A 23,889-nucleotide genomic window follows, 5' to 3' on the forward strand; every position below is an offset into this window, starting at 1 on the left:
CCACCCACTATTTGCCTTATTTGGAGGAGCCAATCGGGGCTTTAGTTCACAGACAACAAAGCAAGTTATAGTCATAAAGTTAGTATAAAGTGCAAAATCAGCAGGTGCATTTCAAGTTCTGAGTATTAGAAATTGCTCAATTTTCACTGCAAAATTACATGAAATCGGGACAAAATAAATAATGAAAATGTATTGCAAAGTTTTTTCATTCTGCATATCTTAACATTTTATTTAAAAATCTCAAGGTGTTTACTGTTCCTTTAAACATTTTTGATTACTTAAAAAAATATTTTGGCATGCTTAAACAGTACTTATTTATAAGCATGATAGAACTATTGACCATTTTCTGGCCCTTAAGTGAGAGCTGCTAATTTGTTAAATATCAACAAAACCAAATCTGTGCACAACTGATACTGCAGTATTCGTGTATACTGGCAGACAGGAACAACTCTCATTATTTTATTGGTAAACCTGTATGGGTGCAGGGCACCCCCAATTCTCAAAGGTGTCAACAATTAAATGCAGTCCTTTTTTACATGTCTTTTTCTCTAGCAGGACAAGGAGAGAGGTAAATGGGAGAAAAAGTTGATTAAAATGAAGGTAGCAATAGTATTAGAAAAGTATACCCTTCACCATGAGTACCGGACTCTATACTAAAAGGGACAGTCTACTTGAAAATGTGTATGGTTTAAAAAGATAGCTAATCCCTTTATTACCCATTCCCCAGTTTTGCATAACCAACACGGTTATATTAATATACTTTCTACCTCTGTTATTACCTTGTATCTAAGCCTCTGCAGACTGCCCCCTTATCTCAGTTCTTTTGACAGACTTGCATTTTAGCCAATAAGTGCTGGCTCCTAGGTAACTCCTCAGCAGTGAGCACAATGTTATCTATATGGCACACATGAACTAGCGCTGTCTAGCTGAGAAAAACTGTCAAAATGCACTGAGATAAGAGGCGGCCTTCAAGGGCTTAGAAATTAGCATATGAGCCTACCTAGGCTTAGATTTCAACAAAGAATACCAAGAGATCAAAGCAAATTTGGTGATAAAAGTAAATTGGAAAGTAGTTCCCTAGTGCCCTATCTGAATCATGAAAGTTTAATTTTGTCTTGACTGTCCCTTTAATATGTATCTACTTTTATGGTCCTCTACAAATGTGAAAGCAAAAAGTAGATTTATTTAGTAACATCCATAAAAAAAAACCATTAAACATAACCTCTCTAAATGCAGCAATAACAAGAAGGGAAAAAAATGTGTTCATATCTCTTTAAATCAATACATGGGGGACGCCCTTTGATATCCAGTAATGCTAAAACCTAGACTGAGACCAGCAAATGAACAGTACATCAAAAACGTGGTAATAATATTTACAATTTGCATACAAAGAGAGAAGCGCTCTACCAGGAACGAACAACAGCTCAGTGGCTTGTTCTATGGCGATTTACCACCCGGAGGCAGCCTCTTTTAGACCAGTGTGCTTTTCACAGAAGAAAACTTTCCTGAAGTATATCAGTCTGATCCCGCCAAGTAAGGTCAGTCCAGCCCCGAAATACCAGGCAATTCTCCTCTGAACAAGGAACATGACAACCCCAGACGATCGTTTCGGCCTCCTATGGGCCTCGTCAGTGAGGTGCAGCCACATTTCTCTAAGCACACTGGGCAAGGAGTCCACGTCTGGTTTCCCCCATCACCCATAGGGAGACTTCCCCAGGGTCATAATAATTTGCATACAAAGAGAGAAGCGCTCTACCAGGAACGAACAACAGCTCAGTGGCTTGTTCTATGGCGATTTACCACCCGGAGGCAGCCTCTTTTAGACCAGTGTGCTTTTCACAGAAGAAAACTTTCCTGAAGTATATCAGTCTGATCCCGCCAAGTAAGGTCAGTCCAGCCCCGAAATACCAGGCAATTCTCCTCTGAACAAGGAACATGACAACCCCAGACGATCGTTTCGGCCTCCTATGGGCCTCGTCAGTGAGGTGCAGCCACATTCCTCTAAGCACACTGGGCAAGGAGTCCACGTCTGGTTTCCCCCATCACCCATAGGGAGACTTCCCCAGGGTCATAATAATTTGCATACAAAGAGAGAAGCGCTCTACCAGGAACGAACAACAGCTCAGTGGCTTGTTCTATGGCGATTTACCACCCGGAGGCAGCCTCTTTTAGACCAGTGTGCTTTTCACAGAAGAAAACTTTCCTGAAGTATATCAGTCTGATCCCGCCAAGTAAGGTCAGTCCAGCCCCGAAATACCAGGCAATTCTCCTCTGAACAAGGAACATGACAACCCCAGACGATCGTTTCGGCCTCCTATGGGCCTCGTCAGTGAGGTGCAGCCACATTCCTCTAAGCACACTGGGCAAGGAGTCCACGTCTGGTTTCCCCCATCACCCATAGGGAGACTTCCCCAGGGTCATAATAATTTGCATACAAAGAGAGAAGCGCTCTACCAGGAACGAACAACAGCTCAGTGGCTTGTTCTATGGCGATTTACCACCCGGAGGCAGCCTCTTTTAGACCAGTGTGCTTTTCACAGAAGAAAACTTTCCTGAAGTATATCAGTCTGATCCCGCCAAGTAAGGTCAGTCCAGCCCCGAAATACCAGGCAATTCTCCTCTGAACAAGGAACATGACAACCCCAGACGATCGTTTCGGCCTCCTATGGGCCTCGTCAGTGAGGTGCAGCCACATTCCTCTAAGCACACTGGGCAAGGAGTCCACGTCTGGTTTCCCCCATCACCCATAGGGAGACTTCCCCAGGGTCATAATAATTTGCATACAAAGAGAGAAGCGCTCTACCAGGAACGAACAACAGCTCAGTGGCTTGTTCTATGGCGATTTACCACCCGGAGGCAGCCTCTTTTAGACCAGTGTGCTTTTCACAGAAGAAAACTTTCCTGAAGTATATCAGTCTAATATTTACAACCCCATAAAAGATACTTGTAAACTAAAACTCCTTGTTTAGAATTCTTGTTACTGGAACATGGGAACTCCAGGTGATAGCGTATTTAAATGAGACTCAAATGCAGAAGTGACCCATGGCTTGTCAATGGGCCACATCATGGGTGGTCTGCGGGCAGAGACATCACAAGTGGGGGCTGAGCATAGGCATGGTTGGGTTATCTGGGGGTGTTACTGGGTGGTGAAGAGCATATCTGGGAGGTGCTATTTTGTCCCTCATCCACTATGGGGATCAATCTGAAAGATTAAGGGGTCAATTTATTAAAGCTGAGGCGCCCCTGTCCGCCTCAGCTCGCCTCTGGCGGGGAGAATTTCCCCGGAGGAATTTACCATTGCACGCGAGTGCTATTTTGAGCTTGCGTGCAATCCCGCCCCCTGTCCACGCACAGCCAATCACGTGCAGACAGGAGCTGTCAATCTCTTTGGTCGGACTAGACCACGGAGATTGAATTTTGCCACTGTTGAGTTGGCGAAAGGCTTTAACAATCAGCGGTCTGATGACCGCTGCTTGTTAAATACAGCGTGCAGGTTCTCTTGTGAGAACCTGCAGCCGTAGGGTCTCAAAGGCTGGTGAAACTCCTAGCTATGCCCTGGGCAACCGAACCAAATGCTCTCAAACTGCCCGCCCATCCCATGTCAGGGCAACTCAGCTTACAGCACACCCAGCTCCAAGCATGGAACACAATAACATTGCTCTTGTCTGCCCTGAATCCACAGAATACCCTTTACTCTTCATATAGGCATCCACAACTCAGTCCCCAGCCTCTTGGCACCTGCATTCAGCTCTACTGGTTGTTTGCCTTCTCAAAAGTTTAACTTTTAGAACTTGCTGTGATTCTGTGAAGTTTTGTAAATATAAATATATACATTGTTGTATAAACTGGCTCCTAAAATTGTCAACCCCTGGCCTAAACTGATATATACAGATAACAATGAGCAGACCCTAGAATATGACAGTGAGGGGTGGGGGGTGGGGGAATTTAGAGTAGCTGACTTTCAGCATATGAACTGACACCCAAGACACCTATAACGTAGTTAAAAACATAGTAGAAAAAGAGAATTTGTCTAGAAATACAATTCTCTTCTAGCATAAAGCACTTTATTTTGACTCTAGGTTGCATAAATGTATTAAATATTTTACTGTGAGAGATGGAAAAAGCCAAGATGTAAATCCCATTTTTTTTTACAATACCCTTGAAGGGCCATAAAACAAATTGTTTTCTTTCATAATTTGGATAGCGCATACAATTTAAAAAAAAATCAAAATGTATTTATGTTATCAGATTAACTTCATTTTATTGGTATCCTTTGATGAAAATCAGAAAGAGAAGCACTCTCTGAACAACAGCGCAGTAGCTTCTTCTATGGTGATTTTGGAGCAGCCTCTTTTAGCTAAAATGTGCTTTTCACATAAAAAAAATCTTTCTGAACTATATCAGTCTGATCCAAGGCCCCGAAATACCACGCAACCCCTGGTGATCGTTTCAGCCTTCTGTGAACTTCTTCAGTGAGGTGCAGCTATATTCCTCTAAGCACACTGGGCAAGGAGTCCATGCCTAGTTTCCCCATCACCCTTAGGAAGATTTCCCTATGGTCATAATACAAATACATTACAGAAGCGCTCTATGAGGAATAAACAACAGCTAAGTAGCGTGTTCTATGGCGAGTTACCCCCTGGTCCCTGGAAGCAGCCTCTTTTAGCCCAGTTGTGCTTTTCACAGAGAAGTACTTTCCTGAAGTAAATCAGTCTGATCCTGCCTAACAAAGTCAGTCCGTCCCCAGAATACAAAGTAATTTCTGAACAAGGAACATGGCAACTTCAGACAATGTTTCGGCTTTTGAGCACTATTTGGCAGCACAGAGACAAAAATGCTTTTAAAGGGACATGAAACCCAAATGTTTTCTTTCATCATTCATATAGGGGATGTGATTTTAAACAACTTTCCCATTTACTTCAATTATCTAATTTGTTTTTATTTCTCTTAGTATCCTTTGTTGAAACGCATAACTAGGTTGGCTCATGAGCTGCTGATTGGTGGCTGCTCATATATACCTCATGTTATTGGCTCACCCAATACATTCAGCTAGCTCCCAGTAGTTTTTTTGCTGTTTCTTCAACAAGAACCAAACGAATTAAGCAAATTAGGTAATAGAAGTAAATTAAAAAGTTGTTTAAAATTTGATTTTCTATCTGAATCATGAAAGAAAATGTTTGGGTTTTATGTCCCTTTAACAATATTATACATATTGCACACACTACTTCCATTAACTGCTGAAAAGCATTTATGCAAAACTACTGCCATATAGTTCTCCGGACACGTGCACACTACCTAGTGTATCTAGGTATTCTATTCAACAAAGAAAATCACCACCAGAGCTAAGTAGATTTGATAATAGAAGTAAATTGGATTTTTTATTTTTTTAATGGTTCGCTCTGTCTGTCTGTCTGTCATGGATTTATGTGGCTTTAAGATGGAAAAATAATGTGCTGGTACAGAGGAACGTAATTGAAACAGCCCTATTTATTTCTTGCATTATTTTGAGGATTATTTTTTAGTGCAAGCAAAATCATTAGCAGCAAAGCACCATCTGACAATGCAAAAACATCACAATATGTTGTATATCCAAAAGAGACAGATAATTGCTTTTTTCAGCTCTCAATGCCTATCAAATAACTAATAAAACCATTTAAAGGGACAATATAGTCAAAATTAAACTTTCATGATTCAGATAGGGCATGCAATTTTAAACAACTTTCCAATTTACTGTTATCATCAAATTAGCTTTGTTCTTTTGGTATTCTTTGTTGAAAGCTAAACCTAGGAGGTTCATATGCTAATTTCTTAGACCTTGAAGGCCGCCTCTAATCTAAATGCATTTTGATAATTTCTCACCACTAGAGGGCATTAGTTCATGTGTTTCATATAGATAACATTGAGCTCATGCACGTGAATTTACCATGGAGACAGCTCTGATGGGCTAAACTGCAAGTTTGTCAAAAGAACTGAAATAAGGGGGCAGTCTGCTGAGGTTTAGATACAAGGTAATCACAGAGGTAGAAAGTATATTAATATAACTGTGTTAGTTATGCATGTTTTTTCTTAAAAACATGCAGGGAAATTAATTTAAATTACTGTGAATAATGTTAGTTTGTTTGATGTCTATATGACATGATTTACTGAAATGATAACATAACAGACACTTTATTTAAATTGTAATAATATCCATTGAATCCTCTCATATATATTTGAACATTTTATGTAATAAATCTTTTAATTTTAATATTTTAGTTTTCAATTAGTCTAAATAATTGCAATAGAATTGTGAATATTTATAAATGAACACTTTCTTTAACAAGGATTGTGTTGAGACGGAAAACAAATTGAATAAAACATCTGATATTGCAAAATCTCTTTCCTAGAAAATTCTTGCATTCTGTTGCAGGTTTTACAAAATATTTAAAATATGTGAATTTGAGAAACTTTCAAATACTTTTTGAAGATTTATATTAGTTTTATAGCAGAATAAAAAAACATGATTAAATTAGAAGGTATGATAGCAATTTGTTTGACTTATGTATTCAGTCACTGTTTTTACTGAGCTGAATTGGATATGAAAGTTTGGGTACATGTGCAGTTGATTTTATAGGATTTTACAGAATAGCCGCTGGAGCGAACTTCCTATGCATCATGGGAATGAACTCTCTGGCCACCAGCCAGGAATTTAAGGACAAGAACAATGTAAATTTTGCTCAGTCTCTGAATATTTAATGCACAACAGTACATGACAATATACATAATAAAGAGATTTTTTTAAATTTATTTATAAAATATTTGGTATATGTTTTCAGAATGTAATGGAAGTTAAAGTTTTTTTCTTGTTGCATCTAAAATTGGGTATTTTGATGGTTATATTTTTTTTTTTAAAATGAGATATTATTTTGCTGAATAAAACATTTTTTTTGTTCTTATGATTGTGGGGAGTATTATTAATTATACATTTAAGCACCACATTACAAAAGATCAGCATTCAAATATTTTAAATGCATTTGGAACTATATTTTTTAGCAAAATTTACATTGATTTGCAGACTAAAGATTCAACCACTTGGAAAGTCTCTTATTATGTTTATTTTTTATTGCATCTGCTTTGGCCAATTACTGACAGATATAAACGAGCACCTGCAATGATCAAACAATCACTGTGTAGTGTATCACAGGGTCATGGTATTACATGTTTAAGAATGCACTCTAGCCTGGGGGCAGGGGAAAGAACAAAAGTTCTTATGTAAGTTGCATGAAAAGTGGGCAAAATAAATACAAATACATTGCACATTTTTACAGTGCATATTTAACATTTCATGGCTGATTTAGTTTTCAGGAAAAAAAACTTATGACAAATGAATGCTGCAGGGGCCATACTAGTATTTATTATAACCTTCAGTCTGACACCAGCCCTGTAGTATTTATTTTCCATGTGTCCCTCATTAACAGAGAGTTATAGTTACAAATTCAACAGCCTTCTATTCGCAGATGGTGATCTGGGCTTAATTGTTCCTGCAACAATTAAAATATGTTACTATCTGAATAGCTGTAATAATTTACAAAGAATTGACCTAAATATCTAACAGTGTACATGCAGTATAACAATATTGTGTTTATGTTAAAAGAACAGTAAAGTCAAAATTAAATGTTCATGGTTTAGATAGAGCATGCAATGTGATAACCAAAAAGTTCCAGTTTACTTCCAGTATCAAATTCTTTTTTATTTTTTTGTGGTATTCTTATTTTAAGAGTAAACCATGTAGGCTCATAGGACCACAGGGGCATGCACATGTTTTTATCACTCTGTTCAGGGTTTGCAACAATGTATAACATTGCTACAAACATAGCTGCAAATGCTGCTGGCATAGGACTCCATTTAGTAAAGTGATGATAAATCTGAACGTTTAAAAAACGCTAGGATTTACCATCACTAAAAATAAAGTGGACTTTCAGTGATCACTTAGTAAAAAAGGGGTGCTAAACTCACCCTCGCTAAAGTCAGCACCTCCGTCCGCCTATGGCACAGAGCTCTCTTCTTAAAAAGGTGACGTTTCCACCTATAAACCAAAAGCCCTGCTAGTCATCTGACAGTGTTCTGTACGCTAGCACAGCTATTGGTTTAGAGGTGGTAACTTCACCTCAGTGAGTAAAGAGCGGAGCGTCGTAGGCAGTAACTTTAGGGAGGGACCATGGCACAGAATGGGTGAGTTCAGCACCTTTTTTTTTGCTAAGTGATCACTGAAAGTCCACTTTATTTTTAGTGATGGGGAATTCTAGCGTTTTTTAAACGCTCAAGTTTCCCATCACTTTAAGCTGCGAAAGCAACTTTGGAGCCCCTGTTTCACATAAGCCTGCAATACTAGTTGAGTAGCTGCGGTGGTCTTAAAGGGACAGCCTAGTCCAAAATAAACTTTCATGATTCAGATAGGACATGTAATTGTAATCAACTTTCCAATTTACTTTTATCACCAATTTTGCTTTGTTCCCTTGGTATTCTTAGTTGAAAGCTAAACCTAGGTAGGCTCATATGCTGATTTCTTAGACCTTGGAGGCCACCTCTTATCTGCATGCATTTTACAGGTTTTCACCACTAGAGGGTGTTAGTTCATGTGTGTCATATAGATAACATTGTGCTCACGCACGTGGAGTTACCTAGGAGTAAGCACTGATTGGCTAAAATGCAAGTCTGTCAAAATAACTGAAATAAGGGGGCAGTATGCAGAGGCTTAGATACAAGGTAATCACAGGGGTAAAAAGTATATTAATATAACTGTGTTGCTTATGCAAAACTGGGGAATGGGTAATAAAGGGATTATCTATCTTTTTAAACAATACGATTTTTGGTGTAGACTGTCCCTTTAAGACCACTGCTACTTAACCTCTTTGCCACCTAAAGTGTGATGAATATTAATCATCACGATCCAAAGGTGAATGCTTTATTATTTCATTTTCGAAGTATATCTATCTATCTATCTTCCCCTTATCCGTGGATTTGGTTTCCAGTGTATCAGTTATCCGCAGTTTACTGCGGGGAAAAAATATGAAATAAAAAATACATGACTTATCTCTCTTTGTCCTCTGTATCCACACTGGCCCACTTTACTGGCGTCCAGTTAACCTCTAGCGTTCTCGCTCCGCTCCGCATTCATTGCTGCATTATTGTACTGTTGTTGTGAAAATAACCCATCATTTTGCTTAATAATGGCCCCAAAGTGCAAAAGTGGTGATGCTGGCAATTCTTCAAAGCCTGGTGAGGTCGCTAAGATGTACGGCATATAAGGTCCGCCACTCTCCGTGGTTTCTTGTATCCGTGGTATGTCTTGGTGCATATCACCCATGGATATGAGGGCACTACTGTCATTACAAGATTTTTCTGCGGTCTTGCAATTAACTAACATACTGGGTGAGTTTGAAAATGTTTTCACCTTACTTACTACCAAACCCCACACAACACATACTTAATTTGGAGGAGCCAATCCCATCTTGTTACTGGAGTAAATACAGCTACCCACTGTCATTCCGTTACCAAAATCTCCTTTGTTTTGTGATTCTTATCTTATCATCTTTACTGAAGCTAGTTGAGGACAGATATGTAGCATGGTTAGTTTTGCTAAACCTGTTGTGAGATCTTTAGTTTTTTTGTAAAATGTTTCATTTTCTTACTTAAAGGGACAATGTATTTCTACCTTTCATCCTCACTGGGAGGTTAGTATTTTCTGTTACCTCTCGTTTACATAGTTTTTCTACAGCCAATACTGCAGTATTAAAACTTTCATTATATGTGTTTGTTTCAACAGGCAAATGCAACTGTTTCAAATGACAAAGTAAAGGGTAAAGGAGCTATTTGTAAAAAATGTAATACATTCCAGCGAGTAAAATTAATCAATGAGAGCATATTAACGGCGAGAAAAACTTTATAGAACATTTTTTAAAGGTAAAGGAAACCCCAAAGTTTTCTTTTGTGATTTGAATAGAACATACAATTTTAATCAACTTTCCAATTTACTTCTATTATCAGTTTTGCTTTATTCAGTTGTTATCTTTGCTGAAGGAACATTGGCAGCTAGCTAAAAACATCCAGTTAACCAATCACAAGAGACAAATGCGTGCAAGCACTAATCAGCAGCTAGTTCCCACTAGTGTATGATATCTGAGTATTATTTTTCAACAAGGGATACCAAGAGAACAAAGCACATTTGAAAATAGAAGTGAATTTAAAAGTGTATTAAAATTTACATACTCTATCTGAATCATGCAGGCTTAATTTGGACTTTCTTATCATTTTAAGTTACAGAAAAACAGGAGCAAAATAAAAAAATGTCATTTTATAAAAGTATTTGCTGTCCTTTTATGTAATGATTTGTATGGCTCAAAGCAGTATACTGTGACACTTTACAAATAAAATTATTATTATCATCTTGTGTACTACACTTTAGTGTCACATCTTATCTATATTCCTTTATTCCCTTCTTCTTCCTGTCAGTGAAAGAGTTAAATCCCTATCTGGATTTTCGCTGTGTTTTTCTGGTTTCAGGGAGTTTTGGTGCACAGACTCTTGTAGATGTAGAGATAGCTGACTCCCTTCATGTGAAGCCAAGGTGAATTCCATCCCCCAGGCTTCGGCACATATTTCTGTGTATGGAGTTAGGAAGAGATGAGAGAGCCTAAACTGTCTGGACTTGAATGAGATGAAGCAGGTAATTTAGACACAAGTACAAGACCTGCTGAACTGTACAGTGACCCCAGTGTGCTACAGTAAGTTTAACCTTGACCAAAACATTCAGACGTGTAACCTTGTGTGACCAGATAGTGACAAAAAAGCATATATTCCTTTTTATCATGACAAACTGCTGACATGCTTATCACTTCCTTCAAATATATTCTAGAATATAAATAAAATGCTCTTTTCTTTTAAAGCATTTTTTTAAAAAACAAATTCCCTTATTTTACTACGTATATAACTCAAAGGGTTAAACATGTATTTAAAGCTACACTCTAGCAACACCTCATTCTGTTCCAGATGAGAATAAGGGGCAGTGACTGGAGCATACATGTGTATGCATGCTCCTGATTGGCTCATTAGCTGTAGCCTCCTGCGGTATGACTGTATTTAACCCTCTTGCAGGAGTTAAAGGGACATGATACCCAAATTTTGATGCATTTGAAAGTGATGCCGCATAGGTATAAAAAGCGGATTAGAAAATATCACCTGAACACCTCAATGTAAAAAATGAAAATATTTTACCTCCAAATTTCCTTATTAGCCCCATCCCATTGTAAAGGGACTTCAAGCAGCCAATCAGGATGCTAGTCTCAGGACTTGCAAGGGTGCGTGCACCTGGCATATGAAGGCACAGACATGTTATGTCCCTACTCAGAAGTTTACTATGAAATCTCACAAGATGTAAGTAAAATTTCATGAGATTACAGTAAGCAAAGTTTGACATCAGTACTGATGAAGTTGATTGGCTGTTTTTTTTTTTTAACATAAAGCTGTCTGGAGCTGAAGGGTAATTGTTCACAGATCACTTACTGTGTGTTAGCTAAATCATTTTGAGGTAAAGTATCTTCCTTTTTTACATAAAGCTATGCTGTATCACTTTCAAGTGATTTAGCATATGGGTATTATGTCCCTTTAAACACATGGTAAAGGTATTTGTTTAAAAATAGAAATGCTAACACATATAAGAGCAATGTATTCTTACACCAAGCTGTCCATTTAAAGTCATTTTAAATTTGCAAAGTATATATCAGAAGTTAAACACTGCAATGCAAAACCACTGCAAACAAACAAAATTTTCTAAAATAAAGTAATTTTAACTGTAACTTTATCATTATTTACTGCACAGGGATATAGCCCTTTAAAAACTTGTCCAGTATGTTTATTAGATGTCTTTTGCTATGGACAATTAAGGACATATAAAAATGAGTTACAGCATTGATTAAGCAATCACTGTGTAGAATATTGGAGGGATATAATTTACAGTGCATGGAACATATGCACCTTGTGCACCCTCATTCAAACACCATGTCTGTTTAGAGAACTAGCAGGGGTATGTACGATGTAAATAGAAACATCACAATCAATATATGAGCAGACATGCAGGTACACATGGCATATGCATACCCCCCCAACTGTCCCAAGTTTCGCGGGACAGTCCTGATTTTAGGGGTCTGTCCCACTGTCCCGGGTTGCTAGCCATCTGTCCCGCATTGCCACATGCATTTAAAAAAAAAAAAAAATTAATTTTTTTTTTATTCTATTGGGCACATACTCAGAAGCAGCTGGCTTTTCTTTCCCAGGGTTATATATCTGTTAGATTCCTTGTGGAAAAGTAATGGTGTGTGGGTTAAGCAGGAGTAGGAAGGCTGTATACCCTCTGATCTCAGGTAATGATGACCTCTAACCCCTGGTAGTAATGACGTCTACCCCTGGTGATAATACTAGCATGCCTTCAGTTTTATACGATAAGCAGTGCTAACACCAGGGTAACGAACAGTGGCAGCCTCAGACTGCCAGCTAATGTGCTTGCCAACCCCAGGACCCCATACAATGAGTTATAGATACCCATATATGATGAAGTGTGTGTGTCTATCTGTATCTATAAGTGTGTATGTGTGTGTATCTGCATGTATAAGTGTAAGCTTTGTAGTGTGTGTGTGTATCTGTATGTATAAGTGTGTGTGTGTGCGTGTGTGCCTGTGTGTGCCTGTGTGTGTGTGTATCTGCATGTATAAGTATATGCTATGTAGTGTGTGTGTCTGCATGTATAAATGTAAGCTATGAAGTGTGAGTATCTGCATGCGTAAGTGTATACTATGTAGTGTGTGTGTGCGTGTATCTGCATGTATAAGTGTAAAGCTATGTAGTGTGTGTGTATCTGCATGTGTAAGTGTATACTATGTAGTTTGTGTATCTGCATGTATAAGTGTAAGCTATGTAGTGTGTGTGTATCTGCCTGTATACGTGTATTATATGTAGTCTGTGTCTGCATGTGTAAGTGTATGCAATGTAGTGTGTATGCTATGTAGTGTGTGTATCTGCATGTGTAAGTGTATGCTATGTAGTGTGTGTGTATCTGCATGTGTAAGTGTATGCTATGTAGTGTGTGTGTATCTGCATGTGTAAGTGTGTGCTATGTAGTGTGTGTGTATCTGCATGTGTAAGTGTATGCTATGTAGTGTGTGTGTATCTGCATGTGTAAGTGTATGCTATGTAGTATGTGTGTATCTGCATGTGTAAGTGTGTGCTATGTAGTGTGTGTGTATCTGCATGTGTAAGTGTATGCTATGTAGTGTGTGTGTATCTGCATGTGTAAGTGTGTGCTATGTAGTGTGTGTGTATCTGCATGTATAAGTGTATGGTATGTAGTGTGTGTGTATGTGCATGTGTAAGTGTATGCTATGTAGTGTGTTACTGTGCATTTTTGCTCACTTTAAAGACCAGAATCTAGAATATTAATGAGGAAAGCAGTTTTAAAAAATCTATTATTAAATGTCCAATTAAGATAAAAATATTTAGCACTGTCTCTGCAAAGGTTAATTAAATTGTAAGTTCCCACGGGAATAGGGCCCTCAATCTCTCCTGTATGTGTTTGTAAATTTTGTCCTGTCTCTTACAAGTCTTGTATTGTTTTATTTAAATTAATTGTATCCATGGACAGCGCTGCGGAATATGTTGGTGCTTAATAAATAAAGTATAATAATAATAATAATTGAATACAGAGCTCATATAGCTATCTATACCAGTGGTTTGAACTTGTGTTTGATTTTCTGTCTAAGAGTATTAAAAGATATGACTTTATTTAGAATTTTATTTATATTACTTTGGTCTTATGATTTTTTAAGCCCCGCCCCCGCTCCTGCCCACACATTTCAAATTTTTGCCGCAGGGTGTGTGGGGTGTCCCTCTTTTGAATTTTGAAATGTTGGGAGGTATGCATATAAATATATTTATTTTTTATTTACAATAATAACTCTCCCTGAAACAATGATAGCTGTTGCAAAAATGCTTCTATTCAGAACCGAACATGCACTCATACATAAACAAGTTTCAGAACAATAAGTGCTGTTCACTGTATGCAAACACCATAGGGGACTTAAAATATAAAGATACGGCTGTCCTATAAACTAAATAAGCAGGGGTGGAACTACTGCTGGTTCCACTGCAGCGGGGCCGAGGGCTAGGGGGGTGCACACACAGTGACATTTTTAGGGTGGATGAACTGGACTTTTCATTAGATCCGCCACTTTTCATGGGCGCGCTAAACTGGAGGTACTGGGTGCTGCCAGAGATAGGGCTGCCCCATACTGATGTCTCCTAGCTGGCTCTGGGCTCTGGTAGCACACAGTATCTCCAGTTTAACGTGCCTATGATGATTCCCTGCTCCGCTTCTGCCACTGTGCTTAGGTAAGAGTTGATACTGATAGTCAAACTCCTCCTCAGGTTAGTGCACCCAGCCTTATAACTCACCGCCTCAGATCAGGCAGGGAAGGAAGGGCCACTACAGATTTATGCCCTTTTGTGGATACTCATATGGTGTCAGGAGCTAGTCCACAATAGTAGGCGCCAGTGGGAACTGGTTAGGTTTTCAGGAATGGCACTTTGCATGGTGAAAGGCAGCATTGACCTATGTTTGACAAGAACCTGCAGGACTTGAAACCACTTGGAGGATGAGGTAAGAGGGAAGACTTGGATAATGATGCTACAATGGGAGTAACAGGTCATTAATATAATAAAAAGTAGCCTAGAGTGAGAGGATCACTGCTGTCATGTACGGCTTATAGGGTGGGTTGAGGTCAATCGGGGGGGCCCAAAAAAAAATCTTGCACCAGGGCCCTCTATTTGTAAGGTCTGCAACAGTAAATAAGCTAACACTTTCAGGAAATTTTGGGCAAACTTGTTGGGCCTACGAATTTATATTTTATTCTCTCATTTGTACATAGATGTATATTCATAAGTTAGTATTAACGTATGTCTAAGATTAATTTAATTAGGGCACATTCTCACTGATAAATTGTTAGTCCAACTGAATCCTTTTATGTATCAAGGGGACAACTGGTCTTCCAGTCAGGGCTGGATTTACAACACAGGTGCCTGTAGGCACCAAAATCTGAAGCACCCTCCTGTGCCCACTACTCACCATTCACCAATGTGCCGGTGACCTTAACTAAGATGGCTGCTGGTAGTGAAATAACAGCACCAGGCTTGTGTAGCAGCCATCTTTGATAAGGCTGCCACGAGTATTTCACATGTGTGGCAATGCTGTTATTTCACTGCCTGCGGCCATCTTAGTTAAGGTATGCCCCCTGCTGACCGGTATTTTTAATAGGCAGAGACAGGTGCCCCTCTATGGAGGGCGCCTGCAGGCACCTGCCTTCTCTGCCTTATTATAAAACCGGCACTGCCAACAGTCACTTGTATATTACAAGACATTATTATTATTGTTATGTATTTATAAAGCATAATCATATTCATTAGTAATGTGACATTAGATGTGTAATTGCAGAATACAAAAGGAACTGATAAAGGGTTAAAGTTACCATTTAATATACTTAATATGTACCCATGAGACTGTTGACTGAGGACTGTTGAGGACTGTTGAGTGAGGACTGTGGGCAGAATCAGCTTGGGAAAAGATGTCACAATGTTCTCTGCATACATGGGCATTTCACAGGCAGAGTTGAATGGTTCAGGAGTCCACTAGGTTGGGATAGACAAAGATCAAATGATTTTCATCTTCCACCTCAACCCAATGAGCACAATTATGATGCAACGTAAAACATTGAGGGCACATTTGCACCCCCATGCATCCCTGTAGAACTGCGACTAGGAGCAATGTAAGAAAAACGAGTCACTATAGATTAGGTATAATAAGTACATATTTGGTAGAAAATAAAACCCATCTTTCTAAATAGTTAATTTTATGGCAAACCTACATCATAAAACATTTATTATTTACATCATAAGCTCTAAAAACGTGTTCTGAATCCTTCCTTCCCTCAGTGCAGTCTTGGTACTGCTATAGAGCCTCGGCCTGTGCACCGTCACACTCAGACGGAGGTAATATGAATGTGGGGCAGGGGAGGTAAGATTTTATACAAAAACAAATGTGATGGTGCACAAAAAAGGCTAAAAGTCCCAGGTAATCACGGTGGTAATGCTCAGCAGGTGAACCTCAGGAAAAAAAAGAAGAAACACACATAGTGAGGTTCTGTGGTTATGTGAAATTTACAGCAGAACCTAGAGAAGGTACTGACATTGTCTAGAGCTTCAAAACCAAGCTCTAGATAGATAGGCACAGGAAGCTCCTAATAGGAGGCAAGGCAAAGAAGGATGTTCCAGCTCCAAAGGATGAATCAGAAGTGGTTAAAAAGTATAACAAATTTATTAAAAACAAGTCACAAAAGGGACGGAGCCTTGTTCCTTACCAGACTAACAGAGCAATCATTGGACATTGTGATACACACAGTCTTTTGTTGGTAGTAGTCTATGATTGGGACAGTCTCATTATATGCCCTGTGACTTGTTTTTAATGAATTTGTTATACTTTTTAACCACTTCTAATTCATCCTTTGGAGCTGGAACATCCTTCTTTGCCTTGCCTCCTATTAGGAGCTTCCTGTGCCTATATCTAGAGTTTGGTTTTGAAGCTCTCTAGACAATGTTCTCTATATGTGTTTCTTCTTTTTTTTCTCCTGAGGTTCACCTGCTGAGCATTACCACTTTGATAACCTGGGACTTTTATCCTTTTTTGTGCACCATCATATTTGTTTTTGTATTTTATTATTTCTTATATTGTGATTTAAGCAAGTTTATATATTGTTTTTTTGTTCTTTGGTAAGATTTTATGCTCTTTGTTTTCACGATTATTATTGTTATATTATTGCCATTTGGGAGGAAAAATAAATGTATTCATTAACAGTTTATTTTATTTTAAAACATTTCTAGTGGGGTGCAAAACAATGGTGATCCTAGGGGGAGGGTAAAAAGGTAAAAATGAATACTTCCTGCTCTAGTCTTTTCAGGCAGGCCATGCCTCACAACTACCTAATCACAATCCTGAACCACCTGGCACTGCCCTCAGAACAACTGCAACTCCACCTCCCCTGCCCCTACCCATGGAACACCCGTAATTATGTCTCCATACTCCCTGTCTGCATTTAGGAATATTTGTCCCCCTATAATAAGGTTTGTGAAACCGACACTGGTGAAAAACCACTCCAGTCCTTTAGGTTGCACCACCATTGTGCTGAGGAGAATGGAGAAATTATCCCCTCTCTACTGCTGTTTCTTCGATCCTAGCACACAGACCACCTACTCACACCCCCTTACTGCCCAGTCATGCCCATGGACTGCCTAACAAGCACCTGTAATCCTGCCCCCTCCCACACTAATGTCCACAGAACATCTGCAACTTTGCCACTGACAATATTCCTTTATGTGGAGCTACTGTTCAAATACCTGGTGACCATAATGATGTAATTGTAATGTTTGCTTGCAAACAAGCATGGTGGTTTTAGATAATAAAAAATGGAAATTAAAAACTTTAAACAAGGATATAATCGACGAAAACCATTGCACCATAACTTAGCTTTAATGACATACGAAACTGCAGTTTTGGACAAAAATGTCTCTTTAAGTAGTTACTTATTGTCCAGGTACTGGATACCCAGGAACTAATAAGGCAATCTGAGCCCAACTATCTTCTTCTGTTCTTTGATTAGAAGAGACAGATGGTAAAAGTGTATAAGGGGAAGGGAATTAAAAAGATATACAGTGGCAGGATCTGCCATACTGTGTGCAGCACTCAGGTCAGGTGGACAGAAGCCTAGCTCTAAGAGAAAGTGGGACAGAGATCCCAAACTACAACTACCCTGAAAATGCGGGACACTTGGAATATCTGTGTGTGGGAGACAATATGTGTCCACATACAACCTAAAGCTTTATATTTGCAGAAAGGTCACATATACGTTTATATGGATTATTCTAGTATTGATAACTTTTAACAGGAACTTCTTTTTTTTCTTGTTTCCCCCCCTAAAATATACGTATATTGCTAAAATGCTGTTGCATGTATTTGTAATGCAGTTCTTTAGATCTCAGATTACACTTTTATGTTCTTTTCAGACAGGAGGGATAAGATTAAACCCTTTGAAGGACCACATTGCGCCACTCTGGTCTATTTTCCTGAATGTTTCATGTGAGCAGTTTATTTTCCATTTAACAAGGATTTAGGAGTTTGTCATGTGGTTCTGTCCTGCTGTAACTCACAGCGATTGGATGGTTTACCTACCTCCTCCCCAGCATGGGATGTGCAGTAAATGTTTGATGTTGGTTTTAGTGTTTTTAGTTCAAGCTGTGCAAGGTCAACAGCTGTGCACATCTCTTTTCATAAAATACTCCTATATACCTAGTCAGGCAGATTATTTAAAGGGACTTTGTAGTCAATTTTTTTTTAAGTTACTTCTAAAAAAGGACTTTTAAAAAAAGGTGCACCTGTAAGAATTCTCCTTATCAGCTATTGAACATTTGTAGAAGTTGCACAATGATTTATTCTGTATTAATTTCAGTTACATTTAATATGATTTTACTGTCTGATACAAATTTTTTTTTTAACAGGTTTATTTGTTGCATGATAAAAAAGAGACAATTCAGTTTTGGGTGTTTTATGTTTGCATGTTGTAGACATAACTTGGAGCTCCTATATAATGATATACATTTGGCTTGGCTCATTTTGATTGATAGTCCTATTGTCCAAATACAAGAAAGGCAGACTCAGATCATATATAAAATATTTGTTCTAAAATATTATATGATCCCAGACGTGCCTTATCTATGTGATTTTTTTCATACTAGTCTTAAAGCCCATTACACAGACCAAAATCACCTCTCCCCCCTCTCCCTCATCCCCCTCCCTGCGGCTCTTAACTTTTTTTTCTGCAGCCTAGCGGTCCCACCCCCTCCAGCGATGGGCCGCCCACCCGCCTCCCTCCTATCCCTCCCACACCACCAACTTAGCAGCGTAGAGCTCTCACCCGATCCCGCCCCTCTCCAGCGATGATTCGCCAACCGGACTCCCTCCTAAGCCTCCCGGCAGCCTTTCTCTTGCAGACACGCGTGCACTCTCCTTACGGCGTACACACATGCAGTCTATCACGATACCTGGACACTGCTTCTTACGGCCTCGTGCGGACACGCGCACAGTCTATCACTGATCGCTGGATACTGCTTCTTACGGCCAGGTATGTTTGTCTCACGATGCAGTCTCTACTACACATGATTGCATAGGACAAACATACCTGGCCTTTTAAAATATAGGATTAGGTCACAAGCTGAGCAATAGCATGAAAGTACAACCTGCAAAAAAAGCACCATGCCCTTGCTTATTAGGAGGACCCCTCCCAATATTATTGTCATATGGATCACTTTGTGTGGATACCAACTTACGAGATTACGAGTGGAGCACAAAATATCGCTTTAAAAGCGCAATATTTGCACTCCACTTATAATTCATGTGCACGCAAATGTGCACTGGTATTACAAGTTAGGTGCAATGTTAACGCTACCTAACGCTTGCATTGCGGGAACTTTCATAGGTTCCAATTGGAGCCTCGTTCTCATGCCGTGAGACAAAGCATGGTAACCTAGCGCAGCATTGATGGGCAGCAAATGTAAATATATATGTGTAGGAATATATACATACTGTTTATATTTATGTGTTAATATCTGTATATTACACATATTAACACATAAATATATATGTATATAAGTATATACATGAATATTTATAGAGAACACACAGTTCCCCATAGATTGCAATGTAAAGACACTTTTCAGTGCCATGTTTTTCTAATACCCCACAGCCACTAACTTTAACCCGGCCCTCATTATTATTATTATTATAATTTATTTGTATAGCACCGCCAAATTCCGTAGCGCTAGGCTTCATACAGTTATTTTTGTTTTTTAATGCTACACTGTATTTTGGGGGCATTGAGGGACATTTAGAAAATTAACCAGAGATAGTGGGGCCTATCTATCAAGCTCCGGATAGAGCTTGAGGCCCCGTGTCTAAAGACCGCAGCTCCATAACCTGTCCGCCTGCTCTGATGAGGCGGACAGACATTGCCGCAATTCAACCCGATCGAGTACGGATCGGGTTGATTGACACCTTGCGTTGCACCAGCAGCTCTTGTGAGCTGCTGGTGCAATGCTGAATACGGAGAGCGTATTGCTCTCCGTATTCAGCGAGTTCTGGCGGACCTGATCCGCACTTTCGGATCAGGTCCGCCAGACTTTGTTAAATAGAGGCCCTGATCTCTAGTTAGTTTTTGAGGGCTAATTGAAACTGCAAACTTGCAGTAGAAATAACCAGCCTCTTGTAATTGCTGGTTATTTATTGCGCGTACGTCAATGAGTGAATTTGTCCGTTTACGGGTGCACGATAAATTAGCGCTCCACTTGTAATCTAGCCCTTTATATGAATATACTGTATGTCAAAGGTGCTTTTTTCTTATTTTATTTCTTTCTTTCACATAATTTAATGATTTCAAACACTACTACCAATCTCATCAATAAGCAATGAGTACACACACGTGGAATATATATTAGTCAAATACATCCAGATTGTCCTGCACAAATAGTTCCACAGTGCAAGAAATAAAGATAGACACTGTTGTGATTCATAATAGTAAGTAGATGTGAAGGTTCGGTAGGAACATAAATAACCTTATTCTGGTCCAAAACATAGAGATATCACATTACCTGTGCAGTTTGGAAAGGGCAGAGACAAAAAGGAGGGGTGGGGGGGAGGAAGGGTGGAAAAAATGAAAGAAGACGTTGGTATGGAAGAGAGAGCAGTCTAGGGAAGGAGTCTCACGTTATTATATTGATTTATCAAGCTACGGGCGGACAGGGGTGTACATATGCGCCCCTATCCGCTGCAGCTCGTCTCTGGCGGGCTGAATTCCGCTGCCGGAATTCAGCATTGCACAAGAGCACTATTTTGCGCTCTTGTGCAACGCCGCCCCCTGCCCGTGCACAGCCAATCACGCGCATGAGCTGTCAATATCCCCGGTTGGACGAGACCAGGAGGATTGAAATTCGCCACCTAAGAACCTGTAGTCGTAGGGGGGCGAAGGCTGGCAAAGCGTTTGATAAATCGACCCCTATGTCTACCTATGAGTTTCTCAGATACAGGGGCGGCACACTCCAAATGTATCCCTATTATAGAATAGATAGTGCTCCCAGGGTTCCCAAATGTAATTATTATTATTGGTTATTTGTAGAGCGCCAACAGATTCCGCAGCGCTAGAATAATACAATAATAATAATACAAGTCAGCCTGTAGTTGGCATCTGTATACATATTCCTTTATTACTTACAAAACACATTCATTTTTTTATGAATCAGATAGATCATACAATTTTAAATAACTTTCCAATTTAATTGTAATAATATCTAATTTGGTTTATTCTCTGGATATCCTTTGTTAAAGAAACAGCAATGCATATGGGTTAGCCAATAACATGAGTCATATATGTTATGTGCAGCCTCCAATCAGCAGCTCCTAAACCTACCTAGGTATCCTTTTCAACAAAAGATATCAAAAGAACGAAACGCATTTAATGATAGAAGTAAATTGAAAAGTTGATTAAAATTGCATGTTCTCTCTGATTCATGAAAGAAACAAAAATGTGATAATTGATTATTATTTTTACATCAGTGTATATATAAGTGGGGTATTGCTACACTGGCTGTAACGTTAGTATTTTGTAAATTAGGTAATTTTAGTTCATTTAGGGGGTGTTAGGTTAGGGGGGGTTAGGGGTTAGTTTTATTGTGTTGTGGGCTATGGCGGTTTAGGGGTTAATACTTGATTAGGTTTATTGCGTTGTGGGCTATGGCGGTTTAGGGGTTAATACTTTATTAGGTTTATTGCGTTGTAGGCTATGGCGGTTTAGGGGTTAATACTTGATTAGGTTTATTGCGTTGTGGGCTATGGCGGTTTAGGGGTTAATACTTTATTAGGTTTATTGCGTTGTGGGCTATGGCGGTTTAGGGGTTAATACTTGATTAGGTTTATTGCGTTGTGGGTTAATGGCGGATTAGGGGTTAATAGTTTTAATAGGTAGTTTGCGATGTTGGGGTTTGCGGATTTAGGGGTTAATAATTGAGTTATTACTTACGGTGTGGGTTTGATGGCGGATATAGGGGTTAATAGTTTAAATAGGAATATTGCGTTGTGGGGGGTTGTCGGTCTAGGGGTTAATAAATTTAATATTAGTAATGAGATTGCGGATATAGGGGTTTTACGTGTCGGGCTTATTTTTGGGAGGCGTGTTAGACTTTTATGGGAAATTTGTTCTTTTCTTTACTTTTCTTAGGTGCCGGCAGTGCCGTTAGTCACTGGCGACTCCAGAAATCTGTATTTACGCTCATTTCTGGACATCGCTAGTTTATCAGACTTACGGCACTTTATGAACTGCCAGCGGGGTTTATGTAAGACCCCGATGTGCGAGGTGAAATTACGGACGGCACAGGTTCCCACGCTTACGCCGAAACCTGCGCCGTATATTTGATCGTGCCCATGGCTGGTACTTGGCAGCTACTTGTGTATGCCTCTCCTAATTGGCTGACTGTTTCCTGCTCAGGATTGTCAATATATTGTGGCTCTTTTATTGTGGCATAAGAGTGTTGTAGTATTGCACTACATAAAAGTCTCTTTAAAAAAAGAGGCACATTAAAGGGACATGAAACCTAATTTTTTCTTTCATGATTAAGATAGAGCATGAAATTTAAAACCACATTCTTGTTTACTTCTTTTATCAAATTTTCTTTGAACTCTTGGTATCTTTTGTTCTAAAAGCAGAGGTGTAAGCTTAGGAGCGTTCATGTGTCTGGAGCAGAATATGGCAGCTGTTTTGCAAGAATGCTATCCATTTGCAAGAGCGCTATATGGCAGCACTATTTCATGTCATGTAGTGCTCCAGATCCCCACCTAGGCATCTCTTCAACAAAGAATATCATGGGAACAAAGCAAAATTGGGAACTTTCTAAAAAGAGATAATTTAGCCATAAAAAGCCCTGTAAAGTGCTGGGGGTGGGGGTGTGTGTGTGTGTGGGGGGGGGGGGGGGGGTGCTACACCTTTAGAGTTTTCAAATCCATCTATTTAAAGGGACAGGAAACCTCAAAATTTGATTTTGTGATTTGGATGGAACATACAATTTTAATCAACTTTCCAATTTACTTCTATTATCATATTTGCTTCATTCTCTTTTTATCCTTTGCTGAAGGTACATTGGCAGCTAGCTGAACACAACTAGTTAGCCAATCACAAGAGACAAATGTGTGCAGGCACCAATCACCAGCTAGCTCCCACTAGTGTAGGTTATGTGCGTATTCCTTTTCAACACAGGATACCAAAGAGAACAAAGCACATTTGAAAATAAAAGTGAATTTAAAAGTGTCTTAAAATGACCGGCTCTATGTGAATCGTGCACGTTTAATTTTGACTTTCGTATCCCTTTAAACAACACGTTTGTTGTTCCTTTAAACCAGCCCAGTAGTTCTGTGGTTTCAGTTCTTCTTTCACGTTGTGGTTCATTTGCTTGGTGCCTCTATAGCTGCGATGTTATCTGTACCACAAAAGAACTATTGCGCAACGGCACGTCTCTGGTAACGAAGGGGTTTGTTTACTTCATGAGCTAATATCTAAATTGCAATGCATTCAAAACGGTTGTTTAAGAACATGTCAGGTTAGTGCTCATATCTGTCCCTGCCCCCAGGGGAGGACAATAAAACCAACATTAACATTTAGGGATCAACTGAGGTCAGCGGTTTGGCAGCAACTTGAGTTTCTGAAGAGCAGAGACTCT

The 23,889-nt window shown here is 39.2% G+C and overlaps 1 protein-coding gene across 2 annotated transcripts in view; it reads left to right on the forward strand.

The window, feature by feature from the left end:
* Positions 1–23,889, forward strand: part of NBL1 (NBL1, DAN family BMP antagonist) — a 48,019-nt gene that overhangs the window by 6,036 nt on the left and 18,094 nt on the right. The window contains exon 1 of one of the 2 annotated variants that reach the window (XM_053690300.1): positions 10,568–10,705. The exons of the other annotated variant lie outside the window; for it this stretch is intronic. Within the exon in view, the coding sequence (XP_053546275.1) occupies positions 10,697–10,705 (9 nt within the window). The 5' untranslated portion in view covers positions 10,568–10,696. Of the gene's footprint in view, positions 1–10,567; positions 10,706–23,889 lie in introns of those variants that run through there. 2 annotated transcript variants of the gene reach the window in all.

This window comes from Bombina bombina, chromosome 8 (genome assembly GCF_027579735.1).
Source record: "Bombina bombina isolate aBomBom1 chromosome 8, aBomBom1.pri, whole genome shotgun sequence".
In the NCBI taxonomy this organism is placed as follows: Eukaryota; Metazoa; Chordata; class Amphibia; order Anura; family Bombinatoridae; genus Bombina; species Bombina bombina.